This window comes from Gavia stellata, chromosome 6 (genome assembly GCF_030936135.1).
Source record: "Gavia stellata isolate bGavSte3 chromosome 6, bGavSte3.hap2, whole genome shotgun sequence".
NCBI lineage: Eukaryota > Metazoa > Chordata > Aves > Gaviiformes > Gaviidae > Gavia > Gavia stellata.
The window spans coordinates 26159838-26183535 of record NC_082599.1 but is presented as its reverse complement, the minus strand read 5'-3'; the positions used below and the strand labels follow the sequence as shown (position 1 = coordinate 26183535).

Genomic DNA, 23698 nt, shown 5'->3' with positions numbered 1-23698 from the left:
AGTCAGCGCATTGTTTACTTAATGTTTCTAGATGCTACGGTAATGCAAATCAATAGATGTTTCTATTCAGATATTACTGTCCAGGTACCACCATTAAATTATCTAACTAATGTATTTACCTTAACTGAAGCTGAAAATGCATGCTGTTACTTATGTTGGGGTTTTTTTTAATACGTTTTCAGGTAATCTGCTCCTAGCAAAAATACTGGACTAAGGGCATGGGTATCTGAAGACCTCTGTTTCTCCTAGAAGAGGTGAAGAAGGTAGAAAAAGTAACGTTAAAAATCTTTGTGGAGGGATTAATCTGCAAAAAGCATGTGTTTACTGATGATACGGAATGAAAGTGTGTTCATTTGCAGATGAAGAAAATGATCAGCTGGAGGGTGCTAATGGCTAGACATTTCTCAAATCTGCTATGTGAAGTGATTTAGCTTCATAAAATTTTATTATTATAGGAATTGTCACTTTGTGTTAAACAGGAAGGTGAGCAAAGTTTTATCTTAAATCTAAAAACCTCTGTCCACTTTTTGCAAAAACTTGAAGACATATTCCTTGCAGAAGCTCTATGTTTGAATGAATTATGTACCAGTTTGCAGCCCCACTGAAGTAAAACTAAGTAAATGAATCCGTATCATAGTTTATCAGCTTTGTTACTTGGGCTGTAGGCAAGACTGTGTTCAACTTCCTGGGGGGGGAGGAAAATCAGGTATTTTCTTAAAATCCCTGTGGAACTCATAGAAATGCAATACTTTGTCATAGCACATTTTACAAATTACAGTGCTTGTCACTTTAGAATGGTTTTCTGTTTCAATTTCATATATTTTTCAGAGTCCTAAAATTCTTTGGCCTTTTGCCTGGCTTGCAAAATGGGGAAGATAGTTACAAAGCGGGAAAAAAAAAATATTATTTTTATTTTAAAAGTGGGTTAGAGAACAAGATTATTTGTATTAAATCTATGTGATGTAGGATTTTCCCATTTCAGGAAAAGGAAGCAGAATTCTATGACCCATTTGTATTTCTCCAGCTAAAGAACGATAAATGAATAACGTAAAGAATCAGTGGATATAATTACTGCATCCTGAAGTTTAGCGTGCTGTTAGATTTTTTTTTCCCTTTTTTTTCAACTGAACCTTTACTTCCTGTTCATTCATTTTTTCCAGTGATAGAATAAGGAGGAGAGATGGGAAACCCAGAAAACATTGGAGATGCATATGTTGCTGTGATTCGTCCAAAAAATACTGCTAGCCTGAATTCTCGGGAATATCGAGCTAAATCCTACGAAGTAAAACTATTTAAATTTTTTTATTTATTAAAATTTTTTAAGATAGTAAGTTATAGTAAATATCTAACGATATAGCAGAAAAGAAAATCTGACAATAAGATTGCTTAAATAATGTCTATGTATGTCTGTCTACCATCCTTATGGTCATTTCAGGGCCTTTTGCCCTGCGGGCTGCTTAATACAAGGGTGCAGCCTTGTCTTTTTCTCTTTAACCGTACTGTTATGGAGGTCATTCTGACTTCGCCATCCTGTTCCTCCACATTCAATACTTCCTGCATTTTGTTACTGCTTTTACAGTGGTACAATAAATAGCCAGGGGAAAAAAAAAAAGTTCCATGTGTGTTTCAGTTGTGCTTAAACTCCTTTGGTTTCATTATTGTTTGAAAGATTTTGTTGCTTGAAGTTCCCATTGAAGGCCAAAAGAAAAAAAGAAAGAAAGTTTTGTTGGAAACTAAACTGCAGGGAGGCACTGAAATAACCCAGAGCATCTTGGATTATGTATTAGAAGCCACCAAACCAATTTCACCAGCCAATCAGGGTATTAAAGGTAAAAACATTTTAATCTGATTTATTGTTGATAGCTCTATAAAAATATTTTAAAAACTAAATGCGCATGGAAAGGTTGTGCAAAAGCATGAAATTAGTTTTAAAAAAGAAGGTATGTTTTGAGGTTCATCAAAAAAACCCAAGCCAACTATACAGCTAAAACCTTTAATTTACCTTTGTTTCCCTTTACCTTCCAACTCTATAAAATGCTTACTGAAAGATTTTTATTAAGTGAAACTTTGCCTATCTGTACTACTTCTTCACCTCAAATTGAGATTTATAGCTAAACTTCTGGTAAACCAGATTGAAGTAGCTTTTTTATTCTTAATTTCAGCTAAAACTTGACTTGAACTAGTGAATTGATCGCTTCTGAAGTCTGTTCTAAAGCCAGCATTGTTCAGTAGACAGTAGTTACATGAAAATATTTCTGGCATAACTGTATCACAGATATAATTTGATGAGTACATTTTCTTTTTCATTGTTGTTGCATAGCTGGTCTAGCAAACAACCTCACACTTGTGCTGACAAAAATTGTTCTAGCCAGCATATTTCATTTCCAGGTTGGTATAAACTAGACCGACTAAAGCACTTTTTTTTTTTTTCCTCTGTATCTCATCTCTGCTTTGTAAGTAGGGTTATACTGGGAGGGTTGTCAGTGCGGACAAGACAATGCAGTGCTAACAATTTAGAGAAGGAGTAGCTGTTTCCATGATAAAATGTTGCAGATGGCAATAACTGGAGTTGTATGGACTTAACAAAGTTAGTTGAGCAGCAAACATGAAATAACATAATAGCATTAATACACATTGAGGAATGCCTAGAAAAACCGAAAACTAGCTGTTTCTTAAACAGTTTAGAGTTTTAAATTGACTCAGACAGAGGGCCCAAGCATTAATGTGCACAGCTTAATGTGGCCACTGCTAAAATAAGCAGCTGAGGTCAGAAAAGCGAACAAAATGCTAAATTCTGTAAGGTTGGAAGGGAGGATAACATGGAAAGTGCTGTCCTACAACTACATGAATAAAGCATTCACCCTAACATGGAATATAGCATGCAGCCATGCTTTCCCATTTCAAAAAGAATCTTGTTTAACTTAAAGATAGATGGTTTGGGGGGTGAATGCTACAAAAAATCAGGGGTATAGAAAAGTTGCCTATGAAAAAAGGGGTACATTCATGTGATTTTTCACGTTAATGTGTATATATATATTTATGTTCTTAATACCTATGAGAAAATAAAGATTTTCTTAGCTTGCTTTAGATTATAGCTCATAATAATAATAATAATAATTTTTTTTATCTAGAAATTAGGAACATTGGTCTGGTAAGCTTTCAGATAGCGAACTATAGATTTTTTTTGTTTGTTTGTTTTGTTGGTTAATTGATTATTTTGGTTTTTTTTTAATACTGTGCTAGGAAAGCGCGTAGTGTTAATGAAGAAGTTTCCTCTTGATGGAGAGAAGGCAGGCCAGGAAGCATCACTTTACATTGTTCCAGCTGTTGTGAAAGGTAACGTTGAGCATAATTTCTGAAGTTGCACCCATTTTAGCAGAAGTTCAGTTGAGGGTTTATTAAGAATTTTTATGAACATGCTATATGGCTTTTTCTGTATTTAAACATTAGAAGTTGCATTCAGGTGGAAACCTCTCTCTGAATACTTTAAAACTTGAAAAAGTTACTTAAAATTAAGGAAGAAACTTGTTTTTAATGTATTGCCTCTGTTTCTGTAACGATAGCACACTTCTGTTTTAAGCAGTATTTGTTCACTTGATTATATTTCATAACATATGCATTAATGTATAGAATTTACTGAATGCACGTGTAAGAAAGACATCCTATTCAGTTCAGTGTTGTTTACTCAGAGAAGAATGCTTATTGAAGTCTGTAAACAGTTTTGTTTGAATAAGGAATGGTGCACAAAGTCTTTAGACGGCAAAGTAAATTGCTTGTCAGGAAAGTATTTTTTAAAAAAGCCTGAAGTAAATGTCTGTGTGCTTTTGGGGAAACTCCTTCATTTTTGCCTTACTGATAGGCTTTAAGGATAAAAACTACCAAATAAATACCATTGTGGAGTTACAAATAGCAATAAATACCTCTTCTAGTCCTGAGTCCTATTCTTTTTTTCTGGCCAGAGTATACATTTAATATTAATTCATCAGATGAAGCTGAGCATGCTGATGGAATAATAACTGAACATTTTAAGGCTTTTAAGGCTACCCTGTTGAGTTGTGAATTGTCACGTGAGGATTGTATGTAATTTCTACCAATTATCATTTGGAAAACATTAAGTTACTCTAGTCTAAAGTTAGAAGGTACTCTCAATTAGTTAGGAATGTGTAACTACAAAAGATGCAGAAGGGAAGATAAGATGATTCTTCTCATCGATGTGTCTTCAGAGTATATTTCCTTTTTAGATAACACGAAATACGCATACAGTCCTGGATGCCCTGTGTTCTACTGTCTACAAGACATCATGAGAGTCTGCAGTGAATCCAGCACTCATTTTGCTACGCTTACTGCAAGAATGTTAATTGCCTTGGATAAGTAAGAAATGCCATCAGAAAAATACATTAAAATAAAAGTTAAACAAGATAATTTGTAGATGTAGCCCATAGTTTTTATAGCTTTCTTCTAATTAAGAAGGAAATCATTATGATATCATGTTATTTTCTTAATGTTTATCAGAAACTGAAACCTTGACAACAGATTTCTAAACATTTTTTAAAATCTTGTGCAAACTGAAGAATGGTGTGCTTATCTAAATCAAGTGGCCTTTTGGAAGTTCTTGCTCACAGTGAATGTTTTGTAAAATCGTATAAAATACTAACGATTAATCTTCTATAAGTGACATAATTGTAATCTTTAAGAGTATTTGCCAGAGTGTAGTAAAAATATCCTGTTAATTGTATACCATTAAGATTTGCATTTAAATTAAACCTCCCTTTAGAAAGGGAGTGCATCTTCCCCAGCCATACAAATTTATTTGCAGTAGGGAATTAACTTTCAGAAAGGTGATTAGTTGTTTAGCTAGATTTATAGTACTTTGGAAATTGAATATGTGAGCAGTTTTTTAGTCTTTTTTTATGTACCCTTAACAAAGAAATACCAAACATATTTATGTATGAACTTATATGCATTAATAAAGTTAGGTGAAACTCTTGGCTAACATGAAAAATTCTAAGTTACGGGCTATTATCTGTGTGTAGGGTTTATTAGTAGAGTAGTAATATTTCCATGTATACCATCGTGCCAGTTATATTTATGTGCTGCTTAATGAATGCCTTCAGACTCTTAAGCTCTGCTTAAAATGTGTTATGAGCCTTACAGTTGGGAGAGAAGCTTTGGAAGTATAATAGAAAATAGTTTATGTTGCTTATTCTCCATGTACGTAATCTGAAACAACACTTCTCAAAGATTCAAACTACCGTAACTAATTTATCTACCAACTGGTTAGAGAAAATGCCTGAAAATACCTCAGAGAGGCAAGAGGGTTTTTATAGCACAATGACCACAATTTTACAGTCCTCCTTCTCAGCAGGACCATAAATAAGTGAAGGGAATATGGCTTTTGCAGCACAGCATAGCTTGAATCTGGGACTTAAAAATCCAGTCCAAAGCATATGCATTGAACTGCAGACCACGTTCTGCCATGCTTACATATGGTTCTGGGACAGACAAGATCCAATTGCTCTGTCAGTGGATCTATCTTTCTAAAGTGTGTACTTCTTCTGCTTCTATATTTCCAGGCTAAATCACTATGTGGAATTTATTGTATTCCAGCAAAGTACATGTTTATTTCGAGCTTGTGAGAAAGTATGTGCAGAAACCTAAATACAAACCTAGCTTTAGACCCTTAGTTAAAATGTACCCTGTTCAGCATAACACTAAAATAATTTAGGAATTTGGTGAAAATATATTTATCAAAAAAATAAGATTAATAACTTGTCTTGAGCCCTGTATTGTATTGCATATGTGGCAGGAAAAAATGTAGCAGGTGTACAGTGCTGACTTTCCCCTCTAGCTCAGAGTAAAGGGCTCTAAAGCCCTTCTATGCTGTCAGTAGGAGTGTATTTAGAAGAGAATAACCTTCAGCACAGCTTTGTGAAAAGGCAGGTAGGTGGTAGGCTATGTGAAGGAGACTTAGCAGTTTGGAAACTGTCAAAGGACCTTCTGATTTTTTGCCTTTTCCCACCTCTCCCTGATGAAATACATGAGATAGAAGGCTTAAGTAAGCACAGATAATGAAACTTCAACTGACACTTAAACTGCTTTAAGTTTCAAAATTTTTATGTTGAGAGTAGTAATACTGATAAACTGAAAGTAAATGAAACTGTGAAATGTTGGTGTGATTAAGTGTTTTGGCTGTAACCAGTGTTATTCTTACCTTCGCTTATAATTTCCTCTTCTTTGAGAGTTTGCATTGGCAGGAAATGTGTTTGAGCAAATACATTTGCTTAACTATATTTGATTTTAAAATGTCATGTTTGGGGATTAATTTAGTGCTATAAAATTGGCTGTGCACATTATAATTAATTTTTTTTTTAATTAAAATGTGTGATTATCATACATGCAACCCTTAATCAAACAGAATAATGGACAGGCATGACCAAAATAGTCCTTTTCTACCTGAAAGTTAATTACTTGCCCATTCTCTCCTGCAGGTGGTTGGATGAACGGCACACCCAGTCTCACTCCATCCCAGCCTTATTCAGACCGTCTCCTCTTGAGAGAATTAAAACGAATGTAATAAACCCTGCCTATGCTATAGAACCTGGTCAAACTGAGAGCTCGTTACACATGGGTTATACTGCCCTGGAAATAAAGAGTAAAATGCTGGCATTGGAGAAAGCAGATATGTGTATCTATAATCCTTTGTTTGGATCTGACCTTCAGTATACCAATAGGGTAAGAACTATATTTTCATTTTATATTTGTGAAAAATACATACGTTTTCATTTTACAATTCATTCATTTATTTGATATGAGCGTGGGCTTTATGTTTAATATAATCAGATTTCTTTATTGTACACTTACTGCTAAATGGTTTTTCAAATCCTCACATTTGAACATCATTCTCTTTTATTATAAAATGTTACTATCATAAGTTTGATTTCCAGAGAATACCTGGCCTGGATGGGGGATTATTTAGCCAAATCTCAGTAATATATTCTTTCAGTTGTGTTTAAATTATGTCTTCACAGGTTGACAAAGTGGTAATAAATCCATACTTCGGCCTTGGAGCCCCAGACTATTCAAAGATTCAGATTCCTAAAAGAGAAAAGTGGCAACGTAGCATGAGCAGTGTCACAGAGGACAAGTATTACGTTACATTCCTTTTTCATTAATGGCGACTTTTGTTTTGTTATATTACAGTAGTACTTGGTAGATTCAGTCAGAATGAGATTTCTATTGCTTTAGGGCTTTACTGTGTAAATACATATTTTAAAAAAATTCTATTTGAAGTCTCTTAAGTACTGAAACACAACAATTAAAGAACAGATCAAGAAAGGTTTAAATTACAAACATTAGGGAAGCATTTCCCAAATTGCACCCTCAGGAAGTTTGCTGACGACACCAAGCTGTGTGGTGTGGTTGACACACTGGAGGGAAGGGATGCCATTCAGAGGGACCTTGAGAGGTGGGCCCATGCGAACCTTATGAAGTTCAACAACGCCAAGTGCAAGGTCCTACATGTAGGTCAGGGCAATCCCAAGCACAAATACAGGCTGAGTGGAGAATGGATTCAGAGCAGCCCTGAGGAGAAGGACTTGGGGGTGTTGGTTGACAGGAAGCTCAACATAACCCAGCAAGGTGTACTTGCAGCCCAGAAAGCCAACCGTATCCTGGGCTGCATCAAAAGAAGCGTGACCAGCAGCAGGCCGAGGGAGGTGATTCTCCCCCTCTACTCCACTATCGTGAGACCCCACCTGGAGTACTGTGTTCAGCTCTGGGGTCCCCAACATAAGAAGGACATGGACCTGTTGGTGCAAGTCCAGAGGAGGGCCACAAAGATGATCAGAGGGCTGGAGCACCTCTCCTATGAAGACAGGCTGGCAGAGTTGGGGCTGTTCAGCCGGGAGAAGAGAAGGGTCTGGGGAGACCTCACAGCAGCCTTCCAGTACCTGAAGGGGGCCTCCAAGAAAGCTGGAGAGGGACTTTTTACAAGGGCATGTAGTGATAGGACAAGGGGTAATGGCTTTAAGCTGAAAGAGGGTAGATATAGATTAGACATGAGGAAGAAATTCTTCACTTTGAGGGTGGTGAGGCACTGGAACAGGTTGCCCAGAGAAGCTGTGGATGCCCCAACCTTGGAGGTGTTCAAGGCCAGGTTGGACTGGGCTTTGAGCAACCTGGTCTAGTGGAAGGTGTCCCTGCCCATGGCAGGGGGGTTGGAACTAGATAATCTTTAAGGTCCCTTCCAACCCAAACCATTCTATGATTCTGTGATTTCTTAGTATAGTAATACAGCTGTGGCTTGACTACTGCATGAATAAAATACTAATTGTATGAATACTGGCACATTTTAGCTGCATGAGCTTCATTTATATTCTTCATGTAGATCTACAGTTAGTACTAAGTTAGTAATTTTTAAAAAGTTGATGTTCTCAACTATTGAAATATTTCTGAACTCTGTTGTTCTCCTGTTACCCTTTTTAATTCATAGGGAACACCAGTGGGTAGATGATTTCCCTCTTCACCGCAGTGCTTGTGAAGGTGACTCTGATTTACTAAGCCACCTTCTGGATAAAAAGTTTTCTGTTAATCAATTAGATAGTGACCACTGGGCACCTATCCATTATGCATGCTGGTGAGTCTGATGAATATAGTTTTGTCAATCAAATGTGTTCTTGCTATCATGATTCATTAGTGCTAATCATTTATGTAATTTATCATACAGACTCAAAAACGAGAAATCAAACAAAATGCAGACTTCTTACACTTTGACCCTAATATATGTTAGTGTTAACCTTCTCAAGAGAAAGGTTGCTTCAGGTTTTGATATAATTTCAATCTGAATGGTTTCAGAGGAGACCAGGTGTGGAGATCATATCATCAAACACTTACCTATTGCCTCTTATATCTGTCCTGAAGCATCTGTTCTAATTCCTGTTGGAGACACTGGGTCTAGTTTAGTGTGGTAACTTTTACAGTCTTTGTTGGTTAAAGGCTGTGAGCAGTCTTACAGCACAGCAATAGCTGAGCTGAGTGCGTGTTGGTGATGATCAAGCCTTGAGCAGGAAGCTGGACTAGGTGATCTACAGATGTCAACTTGTCTGCCTATAACTCTGTGATGATTTAATCTGTAAGTGCTTAAGAGTTTTCCTCAGTTGTTTTAAAAATGCTTTTGTTTTGTCTTTATGCAAGTTAGTCTTCTGTATTTATAGTAGTGTCTGATGATATGAATAACATGAAAGTCAAACTTTGTTATAAAAAAACCCCCTTATTTGATTTTTAGTGTTTTTCAGAAAGTTTGCAGAAACAGTATACACAAGATTTACCAGTTGTCTGCATGAGGCTTACGAGTCCTCAGGATCCATCTGCACGACAAACAGAAGCTTAACTGTGATTCTCATACAGATTATTATTTTTTTTCAGGCAAGGCTGAGCTCTGTTTTGCCGTGGCTGAATTACTACAACTACCCAAACTTAGCTAGTTTAAAGCAAGGTTCATTGTGTCTATAATGAATCCAGTAAATGTTTACTAGACCAATGGTTACCAAAGAAATGCAGAACTGATGCTAATTTCTACAAGCTTATTAATGTTCTACTGTCTTTGGTGCCATTTCAAAGCTAAAAACTCTTGAGCATGGAAATACACTTTTCCATACTTAGGACTATATGAAAAAAGATTTTATTTTACATTTGCTGTGTCTGTTCTGCTTTAAACCTGTCTGCAGGTATGGAAAAGTTGAAGCCACTCGAATGCTCTTGGAGAAAGGGAAATGCAATCCAAATCTTTTGAACGGCCAGCTTAGCTCTCCTCTTCATTTTGCTGCTGGAGGTGGGCATGCTGAAATAGTACAAATTCTACTAAATCATCCAGAAATTGACAGAGTAAGTTCTGTTTGTGTATAGAAATAGCAGTGTTAGCAACAGTTTCTAACTTGTGTATGTGAAATGTTTTGTGTCCAGATCACAATCTGTAAACACAATAATCCTGTTGAGAGATTACCAAAAAATGGTTAGATATTTTTCATTACCTCTACTTTTCTCATTGTATATCAATTAAATGTTTAAACCCTAGGATCAAGGATTTTAATTATCTCAAGAAATATATAAATTTTTACCTGTTTCCAGTGAAAGCAATGTATAATCAGTGTTTCTGTTTATGTTTGTAGCACATCACTGATCAACAAGGAAGATCTCCACTGAATGTCTGTGAAGAGAACAAACAAAATGAGTGGGAAGAAACTGCAAAACTGCTGAAGGAAGCCATAAATAAACCTGTATGAGTTTATTTTCTAAATAGTTTAAAGATTATATTTAATTTACACATAAACTTGTAGAATAGCTGGGCTCATTTATAGCTGTTATTGGAAATGTGCAGTATACTGAAATTGTTAAATATTGACAAACTTACATTTTGTCTTTTTAAATGTTTTTGTCTGTTGCTCAAGAAATAGATGTAAGACTTTAAACGTGATGTTTTCATTTATTTGTAGGAGCATCACGTGAGCTACCGATTTTATGTCTACTTTTCATCATACAACCATTAGCTTTCTTTATGCATTGTCATATGTTGATAAACAGGAGCATTCAGCTGGCTAAATGTAGGCTTCTACAGAATAGGCTTTACATCAGTCAGTCAGCTTAGGCTTCTTTGGTAGTCAGTGGAGATCTAGCCAGGATAGTAAACGAAATTTACGATGTGACTCCTCTCATCCTGAAGTAGATTTAAAACTAGCCAAATGGTATAAAATCACTTGTTTCTTTTCTTTGACTTCAGCTGCAACTTGTATCTCTGTAGGTAGGTGGCGGTAAACCTGTCAGTTTTCCAAGATGTTTTAAATTATCTTCATTTCACTTAATATGAATGAATCTTCCGAAATAATTATTGAAGGAATTGACCTCCTTTATTTTAGGGATCTTACTATGCAGTTGATCAAATGGCAGATGTGTGTCTAATGACTCTAAAAGACTAACGCACACATTTTAAGTAGATTTCACAGTGTAATAGGTGATACTATGTTGTCACTTATTACTATTGAATTAACACATTAAAATAAAAATTACGATAGAAATTACTGCAGTAGGAGTCACAATGACTACTGCAGCAAAAATAGACTGATGTTTTCCGTTTCAGCCTCATTTTCAGTCAGTTGTCATTTTCCAAGGCATTCATCTTTTTTTCCAGAAGTTTTTAGGAACTCAGTTCTTGACAAGTAGATTTGAAGAAGGGAAATAACAAATTCCTGCAACTTTTTTATTCAAGCAGCTGAAACATTTAACCTGTTAGAGAGATGAAAACAAGAAGTTTCACTGATTTGTGTGTATATGCTTTAAGCACCTGATTTACGTTTAAGTACGTCCTTCATGTGTCCAGAGGCATACTCTGGGCCCACATGCAATTCAGTGAAAGTTATGGGGGTTCTGAAGGGGAAAAATTATTTATTAGTAGTGATATTATAGAAGTGCTAAAAGATCTTAGTGAGATTGTATTCTTACTGTACTGTGATCTGTGTAAAGGGTGGTGCTTCCCTCTGAAAAAACAGTCTTTTTGGTATAGACTAATGAGGGGAATAATTCATAACCTGCCAGTAATAGTGAGGTGGACATTTCAGGATATGGATATGCAGTTGAGCCCAAATCCTTCAGGGGACTTTTAAATGCCTGCTTGCCTTTGAGTTCAGCAGAAGTGAAGTTCTCAAAATATCAGTAAGATCTTTCTTGGAGTTATTGTGGTAAAAAGCACAGTATAAGAACTTGCATAGGTCATGAATCAAGCAGTTTTGATAAATAGTAAATATTCAGGAGTTGTACGGTGTTCTTTTTCTCAACAGTATGGATGTTGCTGAATTATGGTAAAATTGCCTTCCTCTTCAGAAGCACCAGCAGAAAGGATTTTAACAAATTCTTTGTTTAATATGTTTAAATTTTTATGTAGTATGAAAAGGCACGAATTTATCGTATGGATGGGTCATATCGCTCTGTTGAGTTGAAACATGGAAACAACACTACTGTACAACAAATAATGGAGGGGATGCGCTTGTCTCAAGAAACTCAGCAGTACTTCACTATCTGGATCTGTTCCGAGAACCTCAGTAAGTAACAAGGAAGATTGTTATACTTGAGAGTTTATCATAGTTTTTTTATTTGTGCTTGCCTTTAGGAAAATAGGAAACACACTTTCTGACAGTTCTGTATTACCATCTTTCTATCAGCTTTTAAAAGCCATCCTTTAGGAGTTAATTTGTATCTAGACTGTCTGTTAATACACTTTGCCCCTGCTAGAGACTCTGTAATCCCTGTAGGTCTCATTCTTTATATCTTTTGCATAGGGAGTGAAACCAATTTTTCTATTTCCTCTGCTTGAGCTTTCCTCCAAGTAGATCAACTCCCGCCTTTTACAGCCTGATGTCTCCAAACTACTTTCAGAGCTATAGAGAGCTTCACCATTTTAGCCATCATTTTGGGTACCCCCAATAGGTCTGACCCTGTGTCACTGTGGCATCTAGAATGTATTTCATCTAGGAAGATGAGGCTAGTCCAGATTGCCTTTCTGTTATAGGGCACCTTTGCTGTCATAGTCCTTACTGCTAACTTGCCTTGATTTTAGTGTATTTTTCTTCCCAGAGTGTCTGAAATTGGATGCATGTAGTTGTTTTTACCAGTGTTTAATCTATTTAAAACTAGTAATTAAAGTAAAGCTGATTAATGTTTTTTCACTAGGTCCTTTAATTAAATGAATTTCATGTGTTTTGCACCAAAACGATTTTTGATAAACAAGTTTTCAGATATGTTTGGTGGGAGGGAATTCTCATGCAAATCATCATTATTACATTATTACATTTGTTGTGTTTTTTGGTATTTCTGATCTAAATAAAAAGTATATTATACTTGTAGTTTGAGGTCTGTGGTAAAAGATAAATAGAACCACAGAAGAGTCAATGATTGTGACTGTGTTTTGTCAGAAAATGTGGTAAACAGTACTGCTGCAAGCAGATAGCTATGGGACACATTATAATGCATTTACAAAGCACAGTTCAGGTCTGGTAGGACACTGTGTTGACAGTACCATTAACACAGAAGTCTTGCATTTAAAATTTTATTTACTGTTGTTGATCTTCCACTACAGTGGCATTGTTACTTTTTTTTTTAAATCTATAAATATTGCAGGAAATATTTTCTTCATTCTTTTTTTCTCTCCCAGTGTCATGCCATTTGCCTTTTTACTTTGCTGTATGCCACGTGACTGCTGTAACCCTCAGTTAAACATAGAAGTTAATGTCTGGAAGAAAATGAAGTGTTTGACCGTTGAAGTCTTGCTGCTTGTGCCTTTTCTAAATATGTGTGTCATGTTTTACTCAAATGATTGAAGTATTACCCTTGCATTTGAGGGGAGGAGCTCACTGATACATCATTTGTTTAAAAACAAGTAATTCTCTAGATATTTAGCCTAAGCTTGAAAATGAGTCAGCTTCTGATTTACAGCTTCAAGCAACTACTGGACAAGTTTCATTATAAAATGTATTTCTTGCAGTTTGTGTACAACTGTAAAGACCATAGTTTTCTTGTTTGTAGGATGGATAATGTTCTTCTGTGTTTGAATGTAAGGTGGATAAGTTGAGTGAACAGATTGTTCTCAGTGAAAAGATGCTGCACTGTAACATGTCCTTTGAAGTTTTTCATATAATGTGAAATGTCACAGTGTAAAAGCCAGAGCAGGGAGGATGAGGCAGATACAGCCTTCTAGTTCCTCACTATTAGAAAACAGCCAAGCAATAATCACAAGGACAGGCAGGGTAAGTGAATGAGCGTAACTGAAGCTATGGACTCTAGTACATAGTAGGACTGTAGTCGAAAGCTCTGTATTGATTTCTCAGCTCTCATATATACAGGAGAACATGAAACATTGAATGACTGTAGCCTGTTAAGAGTCAAGACATTTTACAGATTAAAAAAAAGAATGTTCTGAAAAGTTTATGGTTTATATGTATCCAAAAATGGCAAATATATTTATAAGATAAACTATATCTGGGGTTTTTTTGTCAAAAGTAAGATTATTGGACTTTGTATTTCTCCCATAATAATTGAGACAACAGTCTCTAATGTTTTATTACTGAGTTTTTAAGGTCCGTCTTGGTATTCCATTAAATTTTTAAGTACTTCACTCTTGAGAGGCTGAAAATAACAAAGGTTCATCACTAGTGCATTTAATTAATTGATGCTGAGAGTTTTGTCAATAAATCCATATTTTCAAAACTTTTTTTATATAGCAGTTTAGAAAACATAGGGAAAAATGTTTGTTAATGAGTCCTCAGTTTCAGATACTCTGGTTTTGGTGCAGCATTTAATCATATGTGTGTGTGTGTGCGTGCGCTGGGTTATTGTTTGTTTATTTATAAAAAAAAACCTGTTATTTTTCAGGCCTCCAACTGAAGCCATACCACAAGCCTTTGCAGCATATTCGAGATTGGCCTGAAATATTCACTGAACTGACAAACTTGGATCCTCAAAGGGAAACTTCACAGCTTTTCCTGAGAAGAGATGTGAGACTTCCACTGGAAATAGAAAAAAAGGTCTGCTCTTGGCAGTGGTAGCATGAAATCATGGTCAGAGTCAGAACACTTTGACCATCAACACTCAGTGTGTTTAATGACTGTAGTAATTTCCAAACTTACTTAAACCAGACCTCTCCTCCTCCTCTTCTGTAATAGTTTCAGTCTTCAGGTTCTTCCCTCTCTCCCTCTCTCTCTCTCTCTCATTTCTCACCTTCCCAACTGTTTCGTTTATCGTAAGTCTGTGTGCCTCAGTCTCTATCTGTCTGTCATACAGCTAAAAACAACCTGTTCAATTTTCTTCCTCTTCCTTGTGCTGTGATTTTTCAGATATTTAATTGGTCAATTTCAATGGGATTATTCAAACATATTATTCAAAATGGATTCATGGGGGGGAAAAGCATAAATGTCAGTATTTCTGTGAACATTTTGATTGGGCACGGTATGCTAGTCACCTTTAATTTGCAAATGTGTTAGATCAGTGAAGTCTTGAATTAAGTCAATGAAAATATGTATTTTTTTCTATTACAAAGCATTACTAAAATGTATACTTCAGTCAGGATCACACCTTTGTCTTTTGTTTTCGAATCGGTGAGAAATTGTATTTATAGTTTCTAAGATCATTTTCTTTTACAAAGAAATCATATTATTTACATCTTTTTAACAGATTGAGGATCCATTGGCTATTCTTATCCTTTTTGATGAAGCCAGATATAATTTACTGAAAGGTTTCTATACATCACCTGATGCCAAGCTGATCACACTGGCAAGTCTGCTTCTACAAATAGTCTATGGAAATTATGAGAGCAAGAAACATAAACAGGGCTTTCTAAAGTAAGTATGTGTGTTTAAAACTTAAAATTATGGTTTTGGATTAAGTATTTTTAGATAGCACTTACTATGGAACTCTCAAATTTCAGGTATGATATATATATTATTTTTCTCCATCACTGAGCTCTAGTTCAGAGTAATCACATAACCCTTTAAGCATTAATAGAAGGTGGACATGGGGTCTGAAAAAAATATTTATCTTAATTATTGCAGTCCCAGGCAGAGGGATGGAGGTTCTGTATTCTGTAAGTCTACACTGATATACAGTAATACCAAAATGGGTAACAGTATTCATGTGAATGAAGGGTTTTGACAGGACTGAGACTTTGGACAATGCTGAAGAAACCTCTTACTATGTCCGGTTAGATCAACTTCTGGGATTGGCTTTCCTCCCTCTTTGAAGAGGACAGACCATTGCAGAGATATTATTTCTGTTCTCTCATTTGTATGTGAACTGCTATACTAAATTGGTCAGAAACATAGCACCAGTAGGGCTCTGCCAGATGGTGCTTTTCTCTCCCCTTCTCTCTGCTTGCCAGCACAACAGTAGCTGAGCTGTTCTGGGATACGGCTTTTTCCTCCCACATACATTTCTACAGCAGTATCTGAGCACATCAGGATTCCAGTTCTCTACTGTGTACACCTTCAGTCCACCCCCTACCATCTCCACCTCAGTTCATTCATGTAACAGCAGCTGTGCTATTCTGGAATACTGCTATACTTCTCATCTCCTCTCATTCACAGCATCAACTGAGCTGTTTTGGCTTGGTTTTTTTTTGGTTGTATCCTCTACCATGAGTAAATCAGGGTGCCTTTTCTGCTACAGTTATGCTGATGTAAGCGTGGGCTGCCTCTGAAAGGGCTGGCTGTACTGACTGCACTTGTTTGTTCCTTTCTCTTCCTTCTGTTAGGTGTAGAGACTGTACCATTACAGAGTAAGCAAAATGAATGAGCTGGAAAACTTTTGGGTGGGCTGTTCAGTAGGTTCAGCTGTTGACCCGCCTTGTTCCTGCAGTTGCACAGTTGGTAGGTTGAGCATAAGGAGAAGTGGTTTTGAGTGGGACTGCCCACACCTGCAGGATTGTGCATTTAAATGCAACTGGGATTAATATGAAACTACCCCTGCTGAATCCCAGCAGCTGCGGGGTGGTGTTCCTTTCCACACAGGGCCAGATAAGCAATATGGCTCTGAGTTGATCCTGCTCAATGGAATTGTTTGACTCTGTAGACAGGACTACTTGAAAAGATAGTTTGGGCCAGATAGAAGAGCCTTGTGGGCATTTGGGCATGCTTTCCATCCATATTCAAAGAAAGATGTTGGAAAATATCTGTTCTTCTTCAGATAGATTAAAAGATTTATATTCAGAACTTTTTTGTAGTAGACATAAATGTTTATCAAAAGACTGGTCATTTAAAAATTATATCCAGGCTGTTGTTTGTATGAGGGTATCCTTGATCTTAAAGATCTAGATGCATTGTCCTGTGCAGGGTTTTTGATTGGTAGACCATATGTGTGGTTACTGATAAATACAGTTTAAAAATTACTAAATTAATTACTAAAATTAATTAATAAAAATCTAGTGATGCAACCTAGATTAATTGTCCATAAAAACAAACTAGCAAAGGCTTCCATTTACTGTTTGTTGTTTGGTTATGGGTTTTTTAAAGCCACTTTATATAAATAATTTCACTTTCGTATCATGTAGTGTCTAACTTTCATGTGGAAATTAACGGGCCAAGTCCTTGGTGGTGCTGAATACAACAGTGAAAGGAAGAGCACCTATAAGCTGTTATCTTTTCTGAGTATGTAATATTCTGGATTAAATGACTGTTCGTATATCATTTTGGCTTCCAAACTGGTCTGTAATCAAGTAAGAGTCATGTGTTCTGCTAGCATTTTCTCTCCGTGCCATGTCCACGATGCATGACACAAAGTGCATAACACAAAGCTGGCTCTCCATTAACTGAGAATTATACTATACCTTAGGAAGCCTTGGCTTATGTTTCAGGAATGCTTCTCACCTGATGAGGCAACATGGAGTAGGAGCTGACTGTCTAGCTCAATATGTGACTTGAAGATAGAAACTGGCAGACATTGTTCTTTCTCCTTACTTTGTTTAGTGAAGAAAAACTTTTTTCTGCTTTGTTTTTCTCTTAGTGAAGAAAATCTTAAATCTATAGTACCAATTACTAAACTAAAAAGTAAAGCTCCTCATTGGACAAACAGGATACTTCATGAATACAAGGTGAGATAAATAATCAAATAGTAGAAAATCCTGTCTTAAACATGTTTTGACTGGTTGTCAGTTAATGAACAAAAATACTGGTGTATATAAAGCTAGAAATGTGCACTGAATTTTTGGGATGGGTTGTTGGAATGCTGTTTTTCTTGTACAGTTACAGTTGATCTGTTTGCTAGAAGTACATATAATTGTCATCTGTTCATTTATCTTCAGTGTTAACTGTGTTATTGGGCATACTGCCAATTCAGGCATACATGTAAAAAAAAAAAAAATCTACTCTGACTTATATTTTCACATCTGCTTGTAGCAATAGATCCACAAAGTCCTTTTTACCAGTGTAACTTGTATGTTAGGGATCTGATAGTGCTGCTGACGCATACGTGCGAACACATGCCAACTCCTTTGACTAGAGCAGTTAATTGAGCTGGACTTGGGCTGTTTCTGTACTAACAACTAACTGAAGACATCTAACTAACTGAAGACACCTAACTGAAGGCCTATGGATTCCAAACGGGGTCAGAGGCACCTGAAGGTTAAATTTGTGAACTTCGTAAAAAAAATTGCGGGAGAAGTGAGGTGTGTCAGAGAACTGTACTGGCTAACATGCGTCACTAAAGGTAGCTGACAGGAAACACTGCAGAGGAGCCCAGGGAATGTGTCTAGGCCTTGCCCCTCTTTTGAGATGAGGTTACTCAATCATAAACTTTCTTCTGGTGCCTACACCTTTTTTGTCAGAAACCAGCAGATTGTGCCTGTTCTTTGTAATACAGATGAAGGAGGGGATGATGGTGGTCTTTCTAAGACTATGGTATAGCAGAGGGCATAGCAGAGTAGTCTCTACTCTTTCTTGTATCAGATAATATATAAGAATGAGCATAGCTTTCTTGACTTTTGCTCTTAGGCCATTATTTTGGGGTGTGGGGTATGGGGTAAGGGAAAAGGAGTTGCAATCTTTTGTTCCAAAGTTATTAATATATTTTACATCTTAAAAATAGCTGTGTAGAATTTAGATAAGCTGTAATGCAGGGTGTGGATCCAAAGAGGTTGGTCCCATCCATCACACCCACAGTCATGGCGCTCTGACTGTTGAAGACTTGTGTTCTCTCTCATGCCTGTGCCTTCTCATGTCGGGTGTGGCTGAGCCAAGTTTTTTGTTTGTTAGGGTACTTTACATCAGTCCATTTTAAGGCAAGAGTACTCTAGCGATCCTTTGTTGTGACTGTTTCACTCTACTGAAGAGGAAGAAACAGAAGCCTGTCTCATTCTGAATGAGAGCTCCACTAAAAAAGGGAAAACTGCACCTCTCTTTTGCTTAGAAAAGAAAAAAATGCATGGTTTTGGGGGGGAGATACTTGCTCATCTTACCATGCCTCACTGGATTGGACCCCTTAAAGGAGGAAGAATGCTTAGTTTTAAGGATTGTGATGCATTTAGTGTCAGATGGGTGGTAGCTGCTTATCCCTGATGAGTCTGATATACTTCAGAGTGCGGCAAAATTGTGGGGCCCTGCAGAGGTTAGGTGTCTGTGGCTCAGATTTCTGAGGCTTGTGCAGGTATCTCCTTTCTGCCTCAGTCTCTTTTGGCATTTGAGCCTTTCTGTGGCTCTAGGGTTTAATTTAGATGTAGTAAGACGGTTGCTGGGAAAGCACTTTGGGAATACTAATTTAGTGGGAATTCCACTAAATAGTGTTTTTTCTTCAAATAACCACAACTATTTGGGAAGACTTGTTGATTGCCATTGTTCCTTTATTTCTAGAATCTCAGCACCAGTGAAGGTGTAAGTAAAGAGATGCATCACCTTCAGCGCATGTTCTTGCAGAATTGCTGGGAAATTCCTACTTACGGAGCAGCTTTTTTCACAGGACAGATATTCACCAAAGCAAGTTCAAGTAGCCATAAAGTCATCAAAGTGTATGTAGGAGTAAATGTAAAAGGGCTGCACCTCCTCAACATGGAAACGAAGGTCAGCTTAAGTGAACTGCCAATGATACCTGTTAAGCTTCATTCTGTTCTCTTAAATTCTTTGTGCTAGTAGTCATTTCACATCCGACTGTTTGGTTAAACTTGACTGAAGATTTCCAAGATTTTAAGATCTTTATAAGGTGCTACTAATAGAAAGCCTTGTATTTTTCCACTTGACTACTTTATAACCAGAACTAGATTGTGGAACATACTGTTCTAAGTCAGAATCCTGCCTAAGTGTACGAAAGAAAGTTCAGTTTGTAAGTATGGAGAATATTTTCTGAGTGACATTTTCCTACATTTCATTGTAGGCTTTACTCCTCAGCCTAAAGTATGGTTGCTTTATGTGGCAGTTGGGAGATGGAGATACGTGTTTTCAAATCCACAGTCTGGAAAACAAAATGAGCTTTATTGTGCATACAAAACAGGTAAGCATTGTCATTTTTCATCCTTTGCATTCAATTATTTTTCCCTAAACTGGATACATGCCTCTTCTCTCTTGAGACTGACCACCCTTGTACAGTATAAAAGAAGCCCAAGCCAAGCCCCTACAAAAATTATCTTAAATTTTTCTTTTTAGTATTGCAGAATGTTTGCTTTTGTTTTCCTAGCATGTGAAGCCTTTAGGGTTCAAAATACATGAAATGCATCTGTAATCATTAGGGTAAACTATTTTTTTAATTGAAACTGTTTGTTGCATGTGCCCAATCCCTCAGACCCTGAGGGTAAGTCCAAACATGATGAGAATCACAGAGTTAGAGCTGGTAACTTTGTTATCAAAACTAGTGGATTTTGAGATTGGATAAAACTGAGGATCCCTGAAGGCAGTGTTACAAAGCAACTTCACTGCAATTGCTGCCAGCAACTTCTGATAGTGTTTGTGGATGTCTAATGGAAAATGCTTGTTTTACCTGTAATCTGCATCAGTGGTAATATGTCATAGTTCTGAAATGCTGATAGAATTTAATTGTATACCTTTATATAGGCAGGTCTCGTTGTAAAACTTCTGATGAAATTAAATGGCCAGTTAATGCCAAGTGAAAGAAATGAATGACGGAAATGAAAAATAGTTACAAAACAGCAACTTATGGCTAAGCAAAAACCAACTTATTTCTCATCATAACAGAAGACTTCCATGTACATGAATTTTACATGATAAAAAGTCAAATTTGTATAGTTTTTTAACTTTGTACAGAAGCTGCATGGTTTATTTTTTAAAAAAAAAAAACTATACAACATATCTTATTTTTATAAATATTTTTGTGTTTCATATATAAGCTGTTGTAGGGCTTGAGCTTAACCAATAAAGCTAATGAAATGTAAATGGTTTACTGAGTTGGATGAGCATGAATCAAGTAAGGCTTTTGTTCCCAGAAGAGTATGGGACTACCAGTGCCATTAATCAAGTCTTAATTAACCTATTTACCTTTCGTGTCATCCTGTGGAACATGAAGGAGGTTGTACATGTTACAGTATTTTGTAAACACACTTTATTTTTAAGATACTGTTGATAAGTATGCTTAAAAGACTAGTTAGACATTTGAGCAACTACTTTTGATAAACTCTTGGTTTTTATTTGGTTTCTGACAAATGTTATAGCTGGCTTTATTTTTACTCTTAACTTTCTCATAGTTTGTATTCCTATTTATTCTAAAATACTGCATAAGGATGTCAAAAGGGAAATACTTTAAAACATTCAAAAGCCATATTAAATGTTTAGCATGCTTGTTTTTTAAAAAAATGGATTTTTACTTTTGCTGTGCAATCTAAAATGTGTATATGGAGGAGGGCGAGATGCAGACTTACAGATGAATCTTACTCAGAGGACTTCAGAAAGTTTGATAAATCTTACCCTGGACTGCAACACATCTGTAGTAATGAAAACTCATATAAGAGGTACTAAGTTATTTCTGTTAAAGTAATTTGCCTACTCATTACTTCATTTTCTTGAGGCTACAAGCAGTGCAGGATGCAAGAATGAAGATTTATAATGCAAGAAACTCAGATACATGTTGTAAACATTATGCCTGCTCTTTGCAGAGTCAGGATTGGGTCTCAATAAGTTGGGTCCCAAGTGTAAGGTGGGACCCTATGCAATCCGAAACATATCGTTGTACTTTAAAATAGTATCCATAACACGAATCTTTAAAACTTCTGATTGTTTTTCAGGGTTTTAAGTGCACTTGACTATTTCTTCCTTGTAAACTGCATGCTCAAAGTGTGCAATATTTTGTAAGAAGGTTTTAAAAAAAAAAAAATAGCACTTGCCTCTAAGTTTTCAAATAAAAGTTAAAATGAATGTTAGGAACTGTGCTCTTGTGTAGTAACTTTACTTATTCCTTACCACTAGTAAGTGCAGTTTAAGAAATTAAAGTAGTAAGCAGTTAAAAAAAAGTGAGCAGGAGACTCTTATATTTTGTAATCTTCCCAGCAAGCTATACTTTTCTACTTAAACTTCACTGGCATAAATAACAGTAAATCTTCATGGATTGTTACATTTTATTTAAGGTAAATAAGGCAACAGTCAGGTCCTTCATAGTGTGTCCTTGCTATCACTTGGCACTGGTATCAGAAATACACTTCTCTATGTAGCACCTTGTTAGTAAACGAGAAGGAAAATGTTAAAATGTGTGTCATTTGCATATTTAACAATAGCATTAGTATGTCTTATTGCTGTATAGTTCTTTCTGCTAAATTCTTATTTATTACTTCCTAATAAATAGTTTGCAGCAAGTCACGTTTGTTGTTTTTATTACTGCAGCCAGCATGAAAGTGCCATCAAATGTCTTACCAAGCAGGTGTTATTACCAAAGAGCAGTATTTTGTAACAGGCTTACCTTTGCAAGGTATGAAGGAAGATCATCAGAGAGGATTATAGGGAGGGTCCCACGATGACTACAAATTAAGGTAGTGCACCTTGGAAACCACTCAGAAATTCATCAGGAGAACTGGAAACTGTTAGTCATGGCAAACCAGAAGTTTGCAGAGGTTGCGTGTTAGTGGAGTCGTGAAGTAGTGAAAGCCCGGTTACGCAGTCTTAGCAGGCTTCTGGCACCTGGGTACGTAGGAGTTTGAACTGTGCTGCTGTGAGAAGGTGGGCAAGTACAATCTTTTCCTCTACAAGTGGGGAAATGTAAAATGGGAACAGAGCGAAATCTAACACTGTAGAGACAGACCACTAGTAACTATCCTCATATCTGTACCAAACAAAAAAAAATGAAAACGAGCTGCAAGAAGGGCAAGTCTGAAAATGATGCCTTTGTAAGCAGGAGATACTCGGCTCAACTCCTATAGCTTATCTAACACGTCCTTTTTTAAAAAGTAAGTACCTGTGTAGCTCATGAAGCAAAGATTTGAGAGTAGAATGCTCCAGCCAGGCACAGTGAGGCAAAAGAGTAACTGAAAACTTTGAAAGACGGGCACAATTTTATCAAGCGCAATAATTAATCGTCAGGCTAGCGTGCTGACCTGAGGCTTGTTCACCTCTAAGTGCAGGCCTTGCTACGAGCCAGGAGCGGACCCATCTAGTACCGGGTGCCTTTTGCCGTGGTGAAGCGAACCCGCATCCTTTGAGGTTGACCGACAGGCCCAATCGCGGCACAACTCAAGCCGCCCGCAGATGGCTCGCCAGCCTTCCGCCTGCAGACTCGATTTCGGCTCGAGCTCCCGCTTCGCGCCCTGAGGCCGCGCCCGGGGCGGGGCGACGAGCGGCGGCCCAGCCTCCCTCAGCGCCCCGGTCCCCGCACCACCCCGCCCTCCTGCCGCGCCGCGGCGCCGGCGGAGGAGGCGCCGTTGGTTGCCGCGGCAACCGGCCGACGCCCTGAGGGGAGCGGCGGCGGCGCCGCGCCGCGTCGCCAGCGCCCGGGCTTGGTGTGGCGGCGGCTGAGGTGGGTGCCGAGATGGGGTGCCAGCCTCCTTTCCCCCCTGCCGGGAGCTGCTTGAGTTCAGGGGGTGCTTCTGCCAGCGGCACGGGAAAGGCAGCGGCTTGTCCGAGAGGGAGGCCGTGGTCCTGAGGGAAACCCCTCACGCAGCCCAGACGTCCTCCTGCTGCCGCTTGGGTGACAGGGAAAAGTTACTCTAGAAATGCAGGGGTTTCCCTACCGCTGGTAGCTCACA

The 23698-nt window shown here is 37.4% G+C and overlaps 1 protein-coding gene across 1 annotated transcript; it reads left to right on the top strand.

The window, feature by feature from the left end:
• The first annotated feature begins 188 nt into the window (after positions 1–188).
• On the top strand, positions 189–22319 carry KRIT1 (KRIT1 ankyrin repeat containing). Its single transcript, XM_059818323.1, has 17 exons — positions 189–263; positions 1161–1282; positions 1670–1829; positions 3244–3336; positions 4242–4371; positions 6489–6732; positions 7029–7144; positions 8492–8635; positions 9726–9882; positions 10167–10274; positions 11933–12089; positions 14416–14567; positions 15214–15380; positions 17536–17623; positions 19377–19583; positions 19894–20010; positions 20568–22319. Exons 2-17 carry the CDS (start codon positions 1181–1183, stop codon positions 20634–20636), a joined length of 2211 nt encoding a protein of 736 aa, XP_059674306.1. The 5' UTR covers positions 189–263; positions 1161–1180; the 3' UTR covers positions 20637–22319.
• The last annotated feature ends 1379 nt before the right edge of the window (positions 22320–23698 follow it).

Excerpts from the sequence above, each read along its gene's own strand:
- KRIT1 (XM_059818323.1), top strand. The coding sequence starts at position 1,181 with ATGGGAAACCCAGAAAACATTGGAGATGCATATGTTGCTGTGATTCGT. Across the intron at positions 3,337-4,241 it reads TGTTCCAGCTGTTGTGAAAG|ATAACACGAAATACGCATAC; the intron begins GTAACGTTGAGC and ends TTTCCTTTTTAG. Across the intron at positions 6,733-7,028 it reads ACCTTCAGTATACCAATAGG|GTTGACAAAGTGGTAATAAA; the intron begins GTAAGAACTATA and ends ATGTCTTCACAG.